This window comes from Erpetoichthys calabaricus, chromosome 8 (assembly GCF_900747795.2).
Source record: "Erpetoichthys calabaricus chromosome 8, fErpCal1.3, whole genome shotgun sequence".
NCBI classification, from domain to species: Eukaryota; Metazoa; Chordata; class Cladistia; order Polypteriformes; family Polypteridae; genus Erpetoichthys; species Erpetoichthys calabaricus.
The window spans coordinates 124,083,316-124,098,067 of record NC_041401.2 but is presented as its reverse complement, the minus strand read 5'-3'; the positions used below and the strand labels follow the sequence as shown (position 1 = coordinate 124,098,067).

At 36.9% G+C, this 14,752-nt stretch overlaps 1 protein-coding gene across 1 annotated transcript in view; it reads left to right on the top strand.

Annotated features, from left to right (window-relative positions):
- The window catches only part of ubr4 (ubiquitin protein ligase E3 component n-recognin 4), a 188,233-nt gene that overhangs the window by 47,612 nt on the left and 125,869 nt on the right, over positions 1-14,752 (top strand). Inside the window, 4 exon segments of the mRNA XM_028807429.2 lie at positions 1,735-1,883; positions 1,885-1,953; positions 1,955-2,124; positions 4,462-4,525. Of these exon segments, the coding sequence (XP_028663262.2) occupies positions 1,735-1,883; positions 1,885-1,953; positions 1,955-2,124; positions 4,462-4,525 (452 nt within the window).

Sequence of the window (14,752 nt, the reverse complement as noted above, 5' to 3'; positions counted from 1 at the left end):
GGCACTGGGACACTAGTGTTTGATGATGTGACACAGGACAGAAGCAGCCGAATGAATTCTGAGGTGTTCAGAGACATACTGTCTGCTCAAATCCAGCTAGATGCAGTCAAATTCATTGGGCGGCGTTTCATGATACAGATGGACAATGACCCAAAACAGACAGCCAAAGCAACCCAGGAGTTTATTAAAGCAAAGAAGTGGAAAATTCTTGAATGGCCAAGTCAGTCACCTGATCTTAACCCAATTAAGCATGCAACTTCAGACAGAAAGGCCCAAAAACAAGCAGCAACTGAAAGCTGCTGCAGTAAAGGCCTGGCAGAGCATTAAAAAGGAGGAAACCCAGCATCTGGTGATGTCCATGAGTTCAAGACTTCAGGCTGTCATTGCCAGCAAAGGGTTTTCAACCAAGTATTAGAAATTAACATTTTATTTCCAGTTATTTAATTTGTCCAATTACTTTTGAGCCCCTGAAATGAAGGTATTGTGTTAAAAAAATGCTTTAGTTGCCTCACATTTTTGTGCAATCGTTTTGTTCATCCCACTGAATTAAAGCTGAAAGTGTGCACTTCAACTGCATCTGAGTTGTTTTATTTAAAATTCATTGTGGTAATGTACAGAACCAAAATTAGAAAAAAGTTGTCTCTGTCCAAATACTTATGGACCTAACTGTGTGTGTGTGAGTGTATATATATATATATATATATATATATATATATATATATAATATAGTTTGTTAAAAAAAAAAATTTCAAAAGCCACTTTGGACTAAAAAGGGGTAGGTATTACAATTTTTTGTTTGTTAAACCAATCAACATTCTATTTTTTTTTTTTTTTTTTTTGTCAAATCGGCAAAAAATATATTTTGTGGTGTGCTGCAGATTTTTAGTAATTAGTTTGTGTGCCATGAGATGAAAAAGGTTGAAAATCTCTGGCTTGTAGTATAACTTTGAAGCATTATAGTTTAAGCGTCATGGGTTAAGTTCTCATACCCTGACATTGCTGTACATTCTCCTTATGTTCGTTTTCTAAGTAGTGCTCTTCCAATTTCAACTTAGAGTACCAGCAACATTTTTTAGCTTACTGGTGAGTACTGTTACATAGTACCCACACTGCTTGAAGCTTTCTGAGGGGTGTGTTGCCTCCCACCCTATTGCCCTGCTTGAAGTTTCAAAGAAGACCACTCTTCGATTGAATTCTAGTGTGTCACCATAAAAAGAATGATGCTAATAATTTGGTTTCACTTCAAGCACTGTTTCTGAATATTCCACTTTCCCCCTGCATGACAAATTTGCTGTTCATGTTGCTTAGACACTCAATCTTGGCCCATGTGTGAATGGTTTAAGGGTGTTTGTATGAGTGTTTGTGTATGTTACTAGCTCTGTGGGCCTGTCCAGGAGTGTTTCCTTTTCCTGTGCCAAGGACTGCCAGGGGATTCATTAACCCCTGAAATATTAATATAACAATTATATACTTGTCCATACAAAGGTATCAGATTAAAATTATTGTCTAGTCATTGTCAGCTTTTCTATATAATATTTCCTGCTTTAAGTAGGAAGAGTCAGTTTCTTGCAGAAAGTAAATATTTTCACCCATCTGTTTCACTGACAAAGTAAACCAAAAAAATGTAATTGTTCTTGCCTTTTAACTGAACTAGAATCAAACTTTCAATGAGTCTCTAATAGTTTATTTAGCCTTTTAAAAAATTAATTTAAACTAATTTTCTTGTAACTTTAGCTGAGAAGAGTCCAAATCCTAGTCTTCTATGCCTCTGTGGGTCTTTGGCCCAGTTGGCCTGTGTAGAGCCACCTCGACTACAAGCCTGGCTAACAAGAATGACTGCCTCAACACCTAAAGATTCTGACCAACTGGAAACTGTACAAGAAAAACCGTCAGCTGCTTCAGTTGCTTACAACCTATATCATTCGTGAGAACAGCCAAGTGGGAGAAGGTGTGGTGCACTGTGCTTCTGAACACACTCATCCCTATGGCAATGGAGATGCTATCAAATGGAGATGGAGCTGGTTTTCCTGAGCTGATCATTGTCATGGCCACGTTAGCTGGAGCCGGTCAAGGTGCTGGCCATCTACAGCTTCACCGAGCAGCCTGTGACTGGCTAGCAAAATGGTAATTTCAATGTTGACAATTTTATGTAGCATTTAGCGCTTTTTATTAAAATAAAAGCTGATTTCTGATGCTAAAGTGTAGGTGACCCACAACCTGCATGTTAATAGATTTGTTTCTTAAACTGTGTACTAATTCTATTGATATTGTTGCATTACTCCACAGTACTTGCAAGTGTATGTTGGCAGTGAGTTAATGAGCATTTGTGTCCTACAACAAAGTAACACTGTTCTGCTTAAAATGCTTTTCTTAATGAAACTTAATGGCTGAAATTAGCCAACTTACTGCTACTTATATTACAGTGTTTCTGAAAACATGCAATGGGAGACTGTTGAGGGTGGAACATGTGGAGAAATAAAACTTGAACTTTAATCCAGATAGATTATGTATAAAACAGCTAGGCATACTGTTTTCAGAAAGTTGACAGGAGAGAAGTCTGCAACAACAAAATGGTTAACGGTTACACATTTGTGAAAGTAAGCTGTGAGATTACTCCAAGAAATCAGATTTTGAGAAGGCAAATGGCGTTTAACTAGCATACTCAAATTTATTACGTTAGACAAGTAACTTATTTTTATTTGACGAGATTGTGATTGTTGGTTGACTGAGCACATGAAACTTGTAATATGTGTATTTTGTCTAATGTCCATTCAGGAGTTGTACTTTTACAGTTAAACAATACATGTGCATGCCCAAGATAATATGCCAGGAACTAATTTTACTTCGTTGTGTGTAGCTCAGATAGATGTTCATTGTTAAGCTTAACTTTCAATCTCCAATGGATATACATACTTTTTGTTTCATTCAGTTTTTTAAAAATCTTTTTAAAGATTGAAAAATTGCAGAAAAAAATCACAAGAAGTGTGTTAGAAGCACTACTTTGGGAAAGCACACCTTTTTTCTGTTATATGGGCAGATAGTCAAAAGAGTAAAAACTGGTGAACTCTTGTTTATAAAGGGTGAAATTTTGACATGAGTTACCACTTAGACAACTACAGAGTGTTATCAATGCATAGCTTTCTGGATTGGAAGTCGGTTGTTTGTGTGTAGACTTCAGTCTCCTGGTTACTCTTAATACTGGTCAGTGGGAAACTTAGTGAGAATATTGAAACTCTTAGGGGAGAAAAAAGCAGCTTTTTAACGTGGCCCGCAACACCTGTAGGTGATTTGGGGGGGTGTGTGTAGAAAATATTCTCTCATATACACACAGCTACTACATACCACAATTTACTTTTTGATGGACTATTATCGCTTTTTTTTTTTTTGTGAAAGAAAAGTGAATAAAAAAACAAAACTTTAAAATAATCATCACTTTGATATTTGCCACTTATACAGCAATTACAACTTTAAATACTGTCTCGTGTTGTGCATTGTTTTTCTTCATTTTGCAAGTTTCAAATTTACCAGTTCTTCATTGCAAAATTGCTGCAAATATTACAGGTTACTTAGGAGAAACCATATGTGCATGCCATAGATTTTATATGGGATTTAAGTCACATAACAGTAAATTATTGACGACATGTACTCCTGTGCTGTCCTACTTTCAGATATCTTTCAGACTTTACAGTGTTTTTCTCCATCTGTTTTGTTAAACAGAAGCAATCCAACAATATAATGATGCTACATCAATACTTTTAATCACTTACAAAAAGAACTCCCCCTTACTGATCTATGCTCATTAACATCTGTCAGTTTTGTCTCAGATCCTTAGGAGCTGCCGTTGGCTTCTTTATTGTTTATCTGACTTTTTTTTTTTTCTTGTTCTGATACTATGTTTTTGGAGACTCTTTTCTTTGTAGATACTGGGTAATTTTTTGTCTTCTATTTCCAATTCATTGATTTAACAGTGCTGCTTGGGATGTTCAGTCCTTTTTAAATCTTTTTATGTTGCTCACCTGTCTTGTGTCTGTCATCAACTCTAAAGCTCTCGGTTTTCTCGTACACATGGATGTTGCTTGACCTTACAAAGGGAAATTAACTCTGTTTGTTTGAATAAACTGTTGGTGGGAATCGACTTAACCATATAAATTTTAATAGTAGTGAGTGGAGGTTGTAGTTTTTAAAGATAATAAATATTTAAGAGGTAAATGCTAAGTAGCCCATTCTGTCACAGTTAGCCAGCAATTCAGTCATAAAAAACAGCCTTCCTAAAGCTTTGGGAGTAAACAAAAAAAAAAAAATGGTTTGTCCTTGTTCCTTTCCCTTTATCCCTTTAAACATTGTAACAAGTTAAATGTTCATTCTGCAAATATAGACACAACAATGTTTATCACCTTATATGCAACATATCACTCCACCCGCTCATTTATTTACCTTGTTTCTTTAATTCACTTTGAACAGTAAGAAGTACCTGACCCAAAAGAATGTTGCTGAGAAAGTTAGTGCCAATGTGACCCAGGGCAAGGTAAGTAATGACCTAAGCATTAGGTAATCTTTGTTACCTTAGATAGAAAAATATTCCAACTGAACTGGAAGAAATTAATGTCACTCTTCTTTTAGAGTCCTCTTAAGGCTGTGAAATGATGCTTCCCATTCTGTTGGATTACAGCAACGTGCAAAAGTATTCAGTCCCTTTGAAAGCCATAATTTTCTGCATGACAAAAGATTTGTAGTTAAATTTATCCATTCAGTATTTTTATTGTGAACTCTTATACTATAGCAATACATTGTCCAAGTCAAAATAAACCATTTGCTATAGATATTTAATTGAAGAAAGACTCAAAAGTTACTGTTTGCATAAATAAATTCATTCTAAATTCAGTACTGTGCTTTGGAAGCTCCATGTTAACACAAATGACACAAAGATGACTGTCATTTGACTATAATTAAACATAATTAGGTACTACTTGTAGGTCCTTTATCTCTCTGGATAAAAAGCATCCTTTGTAAGGGCCATAGTCTATGTTGGACAATCGCTACAAAAATAAAGATGAAGGAGCATTCTGCTGATGTGGAATCATAGTCATTGAAATGCTCAAGGTGGGAAATGGAAACAAAGAAATATTGAACAGTCTGAATGTCCCATTAAGCACTGTTGGATCCATCATCAGAAAGTGGATGGTTCATCACAGCACCCAGACTCTTGATAGAACAGGCCATCCCTCACATTGGCTTGTGAGAGAGGCTACTAAAAATCCAACTGTTGCTCTTCAGAAGTCTGCAGTACTCTTCGGCTGAAAATGGAATGAAGCTGCATGGGTCCACAGTTCCAAGAGCTCCCCTTAAAACGGGTGTCTACGGGAGGGTAGCAAGAAAGAAGCCATTCTTTAAGAAGGTTCACTTAAAATTATGTATGGAATTTGCTACAGTGCATGAGAAAGATAGTTAAGATGTGGGAGAAGGTTTTATGTTCAGATGAGACCAAAATAGAACTTTTTGGCCAGACTTCAAAGAGATACAGTCAAAGTAAAAAGTATGTGAGCCCTTTGGAATTATCTGGTTTACTGCATGAATTGGTCATAAAAAGTGATCTGATCTTCATGTAAGTCACAGGTACTGATGTACGCAATGAGCTTAAGTCAATGACACGAAAAAAATTCTACTCTTTCATGTCTTTATTTTACAAACGCATTCAACGTTCACAGTGGTAGTGGAAAAAGTAAGTGAACCTTGGAATTTAATAACTGGTTGACCCTCCTTTGGCAGCAATGACCTCAACCGGGCTGTTCCTGTAACTGCAGATCAGACCTGCACATCGTGCAGGGGGGAATTTTAGCCCATTCTTCCCTGCAGAAACTACCTTAACTCTTCCATATTCTTTGGTTGTCTTCAATGTATGGCTCTCTTCAAGTCATTCCACATCACCTCAATAGGTTTGAGATCAGGGCTCTGACTGGGCCACTCCAAAAGGCGGAGTTTGTTCTTCTGAAGCCATTGTGCTGTGGATTTGCTGTGATGTTTGGGGTCATTGTCCTGTTGCATCACCCAGCCTCTTCTGAGCTTAAGTTGACAGACAGACACACTCACATTATCCTGGAGAATTTGTTGATAAACTTGTGAATTCATTTTCCCCTCAATGATGGCAAGCTGTCCAGGCCCTGATGCAGCAAAGCAAGTCCAAATCATGATGTTCCCTCCACCATACTTTACTGTAGGGATGATGTTTTGATGTTGATATGCAGTGCCCTTTTTATGCCAAATGAAGTTCTGCTTGTTCCTCCCAAATAGTTCAATTTTGGTTTCATCACTGCACAAAACATTTTCCCAGTACCATTGTGGAGTGTCCAAGTGCTTTTTCGCAAAATTCAGGCATTCAGCAATGTTCTTTTTATGATAGCAGTGGCTTCCTTCTTTGTGTCCTGCCATGGACTGCTTTCTTGTTCAATGTTTTGCGTATAGTTAACTCATGAACAGAGATTTTAACCAGTTCTAATGACTTCAAGTCCTTTGCTGTCACTCTAGGGTTCTTCTTTTCCTCATTGCTGACTTGTTCTAGGCAGAGTAGCCACAATACCAAATTGTCTCCATTTATAGACAACTTGCCTAACAGACTGATGAATATCTAAAATCTTTGAGATGACTTTGTAACCCTTTCCAGCCTTATGTAGATTAACAGTTCTCGATCGTAGCTCTTCAGACAGCTGTTTTGTGTGAGGCATGATTCCCATCTAGATATGCTTCTTGTCAAAAGCTCAAACTTTATAGTGTTTTTTATCAATCAAAGTAATTCTAGGCCACACCTCTGAACTCGTTTCATTAAATGGACTCCAGGTGTGCTAAATTCTGACTGCAATGAGCTTTTTAAAAAGTCATTAGCTTAGGGTTCACTTACTTTTTCCAACCTTCAGTTTCACAGTTTGAATGATTTATTCAATATGGTCAAAAATCCTCTGAAAATCTGTGTATCTTTAATTATAGGAGACTCTGTTGTTTCATTATTGTGACTAACATGAAGATGCGACCATGTTTTATATGGGAATTAGACATAAATATAGATAATTCCTAGGGGTTCACATACTTTTTACTTTGACTGTATGTATGATGTAAAACTAACACTGTGTCCATGCCTCAAGAAATGCTGTACCTAGGGTGAAATATGGTGGTGGCAGCATCATGTTGTGGGAAATGCATTTCCATGTGCAAGGACTGGGGGTCTTGTCAGAGTTAAAGGGACAATGAATGGACACACATATTGCACAATGTTGCAGGAGAAGTTGTGTTCCAGTCTGCTATGAACTTACTGCTCTGGGGTAGATTCATATTTCAACACAACAATGACCCTAAGCAAAAGGCCCGAGAGTCACTGGAATGGCTCGAAAACGGAAAGGTGAATGGTTTGGAATGGCCAAGTCAAACCCCTGATCGTAACCCTATTGAGAATCCGTGGCACAATTTGAAAACTTATGTCTAGTGGCGTCGTCCCATCATCCTAGAGGATTTCCATAAATTCTGCCAAGATGAATGGGGAAGAATCACTCCTGAATAATGTGCAAAATGTGTACATACTTACTACAAAAGAATTAAGGCTGTTATTGCAGCAAAATAGTTCTCGACAAAGTATTAATGTGTAGGGCCTGAACGCGTTTTGAGTTTGTCTTCTTAAGTTAGATATCTACAGAAAATGGTTTGTTTTTACTTTAGAAATGTTTTGTTACAGCATGAGAATTCACATTAAAAGTATTGAATGGTTAAATATGTGTATAAATCTTTTGTCATGCATTGACTTTTAAGGGGATTGAATAGTTATGCACTCCATACTATATTTCTTGATTAAAGAGGGCATTGAGAGACTTTAATTCAGTACTTCCACCACTAGAGGTATTGACAGCTTTTATCCTGTTGTCATAAGGCTGCTTAGTAATACCTACTGACAACTGCATTATTTTAGCTAATATGTTTTTCCTAATATACAAATGTGGACAAATTTGTTGCTACCCCATCACAGAAACAGAACAACCCACAGTTGTCTAAAGTGTTTAGCACCAATCAGTTTGTTCCATTTTTAACAAAAAAGACTTTGCTTAAGAATTTTTATTCAGTAGAATATTTTTATGTTAGATGAAGGTTACTACACTACACAACACACTTTACTATTTGGTTTTGTTTTTGTCTGATAAAAACAAGCATAGTCAAAACCAGGTACTGAATATGAACAATTTTACACAATTTTATAACTTTTAAAATATTTTCAGTGTCATTTGTGCTGAACAAAACTGCGCTGACTGTTGGCACTTTTTTCTTTTCCTTTTATTACCCAGAATGGCCCAATTTGTAATGAAATATAGGTGAATTTTAAGGTGTAAGGGTTTTTTTTTTTTTTACACACAACATATCCTGCTCCAACGACAATGTGTTTATAATGAATGCCTTCAATGTTGCATTCAAAAATCACAAACACTGGGCTTTATTTTCTACCAGCGATATTGATCTCTGATTCTGTCTCAGGCACAATCAATTTATAGACGGAATGTTGCCACCTGCATGCCTGAAAAGATATAAAAAAATAAGAAGAGATTCTACTGTGTTCTGGCAGGTGTGACCATGAAAATCACAGGGGGCTTAGGAAGAACAGGGGTCTTAGGCTTGAATCAGTGTGCAGACCCCACCTAGCTGTATTAAGGGAAACCAAGATAAACAAGCATGTAGTATGAAGGTATGGGGCAGTGAGACTTGAACAGCCCGTGCATAAGAACAGTAAACTCTTAATGAGCAGAGTAAGAGCAGGTAATATGAGTATGGACAGGCACAAAATGACAGAGACAGCATCTGAGATTAAGAACAATACATACATTATCTAAACCTACTTATCCAGAGCAGGATCACAGGAAACCTGGAGGCCATCCCAGCAGGTTTGGATGCAAGGCAGGAAAAATCCCTGGTATGCAATATGTATGATATGGCTAATGTTAAGAACCAAAACAATATGATGATTTCAACTATCTGTTTTGAGAGAGAGAGAAACATTGAAAAAATGAGGACAGATATTTTAAAACAATTCTGCTACTGGATTATTTTCACAATATCAGGTATTTTGAGCTGTGAATATGAACTAAAAAACATAAATTCATAAATATAGAATAAATACAGAAACACATTAGTATGTTTAGCTTTTCATCACTTGGCAGACTGTCTTTGCCTACCTACCTGCAGTTCAGTAGACATTGCCAACTCGAGAATTTTACAAGGTTTGTATTGCTTCGTTTTTAAAACAGCGCTGATTGAGAGACTGACAAGGTCATCATAGAAGATCAGCATATTGTTGCTGACCAATCACTTTTGCTTTAAAAACGTTTATTTTCAGAAATAGGTAGTGGTCTCCCCTAGACTTTCACGTGTACTCAGATATGGGGATGGATATTTGAGGAGTAAACCGTAAGACAATGATTAATTATATTATGTACATTAAAAAACCATCCACATCAAATTAACAATATTTTGAACAATTATTATAAAAGTAGGGTTGAATAAATCTAACTCTGCAGCTGCATCATTAAAAAAAAAATGAGTATGTGTTCAGGTAAAGTATCACTTCTGGATAATGGATTTGGCCCAAAAGTTAATACAAATCTACAATTCTGGTGTAACAACCCATGCCAAATTTCATCCATCTATCTAGTTGTGTTTTTGAGTTATCATGTTTATGTGTGTGTGTGTGTGTATATATATATATATAATCTCAAAAAACTGTATTTATGGACCCGGTGAGGTCTAAAACGTCAAGATTCAACAAAATGTCGAGGTCGAATTTTTTTCATGATTACTATACTTTCTCTATACTTCGTATACTTTGTGTGTGATGTGGCAGGTGAATTACTGTCAACAAAAAGCAGGCACCTGAAAAATAAACTGAAACGTTGCTCACGCTGGATTTTTCTGTCCATACGGTATAGTTTTTGCTGACCAGCACATTCCGATTTCAGGCTTTTTAATTGTATCTTGATATACAACAAGTGAAAAGAAAGGCGGCACGTAAATCGCTTTCTATTCCACAGACTTTATGCGCATATTCAACTCGCTCTGTCACTACAAATGCTGTGTGAACACCCGCCCTCCATCACCAGCTGCCATTCGCTGGATGAATATGTGCGGACAGCTTGTGGTGGATGACTTTCCATTTTAGAGTTAAGTTATAAGTGTTAACAACTAACAGCAAGAATATTCATTCAAAAATGAAAACTGAAATTATTTTTAGTAAATTATTTTATTTCAGTTAGTCTTTCTAGCTACTTTAATAGTTTCGTTTAGTTGTAGTTTTTCATTTCTGTTTTGTTAATTTTATTTCAGTTTACAAAAATGTTTTTTTAATAATTGTTTGTTTTAATTTTAGTTTTCATTAACTATAATAACCTTGCTGGGCAGTACGTTTTGCTAACGAATATCTTTGTAGTCGTGAGAATTTATTGTTCCCTGCACAGAATAAAGGCACCTGTGCCAGATGCAGCAAAGCTGCCCCAAAACATAACCAAGTCTCCTCTGTGTTTCACAGTAGGTATGGTATTCTTTGAAAGCTTCATTTTTTTCATTTGTGTACATGGAGCGGAGTTGACTTGCCAAAATAATCTCTCAAATGACATCTTCATGAAGCACTGTGATTTGTTAGTATGCGTTTTAGCAAATTCCACTGTGGCTTTTTTTTTTTCTTTCAAAGTGGAGTCCACCTGGGTCATTTTCCACTGAGCCCACTGTTACTCCCAAAGTGACAGATGGTGAGATCAGACACTGATGGTATTTGACCTTAGAGTTCAGCTTGTATCTGTTTGGAAGTTGTCTTTTGGTGTTTTGTCTGCCATTCTCACTATCCTTTCTGCCATTCTGTAATAGATTTTCCTCTTGCAGCCGCTTCCAGAGAGGTTGGATACAGTCCCATGGACAATAAACGTCTTAATAATATTTGTAACTATTGTCACAGGAACATCAAGCTGCTTTGAGATGGTCTTATGGCCTTTGCCTTTAACTTGCTTACATATTATTTTCTTTCTGATCCCTTCAGACAACTCTCTCCTTTGCTTTCTCTGGTCCATGTTTGGAATGATACCAAACATGACTGATTGCACGACTGGAGATATGTTACTAACTAAAGAAAATGGCTAGTTTGAATAATCACTCTAATTTACTTATTTGTGGCGTTTCCTAGGGCAGTGTTTCCCAACCTCGGTCCTGGGGCACACTGTGACTGCAGGCTTTGTTCTAGCCAGATTCCTAATCAGTGACAACACCTGATAGCACTGAGCTAATTCAATTAGCTGGTATTTTTTCTTCTACATTCAGAAAAGCACAGCCGCATGATTTTAACATTTATAAGACATTTAGAAATATTTCTGCTTTTGCTATAGATTTAAATGCTTAACTCTCTTTTGTTGATTTCATCATATTTTGTCCTTTCTCTGTGCAGTTTTTCCCCTTCGTTGTATATTATTAATGACAATTAAAAATGAGCAGAACAGACACCCAGGCCAACAGCACTGAATAATCAAAGGCTGCAATTACTTTAACATCAGACCCTCTGATTAGTAAATAATGGATTAATTAAACAATTAGAACACCTAGAAAAGTAGAATGAAAATCAAGATGAAAATATTGTTAAAAAGGAAAAATTACATTATTCTCATATAACTGCTTGGCATATATATATATATATATATATATATATATATATATATATATATATAAAATATAGTACTGTGCAAAAGTTTTAGGCAGGTGTGAAAAAATGCTGTAAACAAAGAATGCTTTCAAAAATGGAAGTGTTAATCATTTATTTTCATCAGTGAACAAAATGCAGTGAATGAACAAAACAGAAATCTAAATCAATATTTGGTGTGACCACCCTTTGCCTTCAAAACAGCATCAGTTCTTCTAGGTACACTTGCACACAGTTTTTGAAGGAACTCGGCTGGTAGGTTGTTCCAAACATCTTGGAGAACTAACCACAGATCTTCTGTGGATGTAGGCTTCCTCACATCCTTCTGTCTCTTCATGTAATCCCAGACACACTCGATGATGTTGAGATCAGGGCTCTGTGGGGGCTATACCATCACTTACAGGACTTCTTGTTCTTCTTTACGCTGAAGATAGTTCTTAATGACTTTGACTGTATGTTTGTTGTTGTTGTCCTGCCGCAGAATAAATTTGTGGCCAATCATATGCCTCCCTGATGGTATTGCATGATGGATAAGTATCTGCCTGTATTTCTCAGCATTGAGAACACCATTAATCCTGACCAAATCTCCAACTCCATTTGCAGAAATGCAGCCCCAAACGTTCAAGGAACCTCCACCATGCTTCACTGTTGCCTGCAGAAACTCATTATTGTACCGCCCTCCAGCCCTTCGACGAACAATCTGCCTTCTGCTACAGCCAAATATTTCAAATCTTGACTCATCAGTCCAGAGCACCTGCTGCCATTTTTCTGCACCCCAGTTCCTATGTTTTCGTGCATACTTGTGTCGCTTGGCCTTGTTTTGTTTTAAGCTTGATGTGTCTTTCATCTGCTGCACTGTTTCCTTGGCCGACCACTGCGTCTACGATCCTCAACGTTGCTCGTTTCTTTGTGCTTCTTCAAAAGAGCTTGAACAGCACATCTTGACACCCCAGTCTGCTTTGAAATCTTTGTCTGGGAGAGACCTTGCTGATGCAGCATAACTACCTTGTGTCTTGTTGCTGTGCTCAATCTTGCCATGGCATGAAACTGTCTTCCACAACCTCACCTTGGTAGCAGAGTCTGGCTGTTCCTCACCCAGTTTTAAGCCTCCTACACAGCTGTTTCTGTTTCAGTTAATGACTGTGTTTCAACCTGTGTGTGACATTGATGATCATTAACACCTGTTTGGTATAATTGGTTGATCATACACCTGACTATAACCCTATAAAATCCCTGACTGTGCAAGTGAACCTATAAGAATTGATGCTGGTTTGAAGGCAAAAGGTAGTAACACCAAATATTGATTTGATTTAGATTTTTCTTTTGTTTGTTCACTTTGCATTTTGTAAATTGATAACAATAAACAATCATTATTTATATTTCTGAAAGCATTCTTTGTTTACAGCATTTTTTCACACCTGCCTAAAACCTTTGCACAGTACTGTGTGTGTGTGTGTGTGTGTGTGTGTGTATATATATATATATATATATATATATATATATATATATATATATATATATATATATATATATATATACATACATACAGTGGGGCAAAAAAGTATTTAGTCAGCCACCAATTGTGCAAGTTCTCCCACTTAAAAAGATGAGAGTGGCCTGTAATTTTCATCATATGTATACCTCAACTATGAGAGACAAAATAAGAAAAAAAATCCAGAAAATCACACTGTCTGATTTTTGAAGAATTTATTTGCAAATTATGGTGGAAAAAAAGTATTTGGTCAATAACAAAAGTTCATCTCAATACTTTGTTATATACCCTTTGTTGGCAATGACAGAGGTCAAAACGTTTTCTGTAAGTCTTCACAAGGTTTTCACACACTGTTGCTGGTATTTTGGCCCATTCCTCCATGCAGATCTCCTCTAGAGCAGTGATGTTTTGGGGCTGTCGCTGGGCAACACGGACTTTCAACTCCCTCCAAAGATTTTCTATGGGGTTGAGATCTGGAGACTGGCTAGGCCACTCCAGGACCTTGAAATGCTTCTTATGAAGCCACTCCTTCGTTACCCCGGGTGGTGTGTTTGGGGATCATTGTCATGCTGAAAGACCCAGCCAAGTTTCATCTTCAATGCCCTTGCTGATGGAAGGAGATTTTCACTCAAAATCCGACGATACATGGCCCCATTCATTCTTTTCTTTACACCAGGCATGTCAAACTCACTACCATTGGTGGGCCGCTTCGACTGCCATACGTGCGTCAGCGGGCCGTACTGTAACAAATACTATTGTACTATTATACAAAATTACTGTAGCTTTCTTTCCAATACTGAAAATTTTAAAAAATGTAACACTTAAAGTTTAAAGAAAAGCAATTTATTTCCATGCAGTCTCCATACAACAGTATAGAATTAGAGTCTTAGCCCCTTAGCTAGGTCCTTATTATATTATATTCATTACATTATATTCATTGCTTATATAGGAGCCTTCCAGTGTGAGATTTATTTATTTTGTCCCGACACTTGGCATCTCTTGTTAGTAACCAGCTCGTCAATATCAGGCTTGAAATCTTGTGCAGCTGCAACTTTTATGAGGGATGAAAGGTGCTCGACGGTAAGTCTTGAGCGATGTGGGGTTTTGGTAGCTTTCATTAATGAAAACAATTGCTCACAAAGGTAAGTTCTTCCGAACATTGACAGTACTCTCGATGCCAACTTACGGATCTGCACATACGAGGGTGGCAGGTAAGCATACAAGCCTGGCACACCAACTTCGTTGTATTTTGCCTTCAGAATAGCATCTGTCTGCACTTCTGCACAATCAATTCCATTTGGATATTCTCAGGCGTATTCTCAACGTTGTAAGAGAACAGCGCAATGCCCTGTTTGTGTGAATTGAAATCACGAAAATGCTCACTGAATTCATTGCTCAGTAATTCAAGTTGGAAAACAAATCCTCCAAAAATCAAATTTTACTTTACTAAGTTTACTTCAAAGTTTATATTGTAAAATAAGCCGATATGCAAAAAGCCACCTGACCTACAATAATTTTACAAACTCAAAATCACAAAAATATGTTAATAAACAACTCAC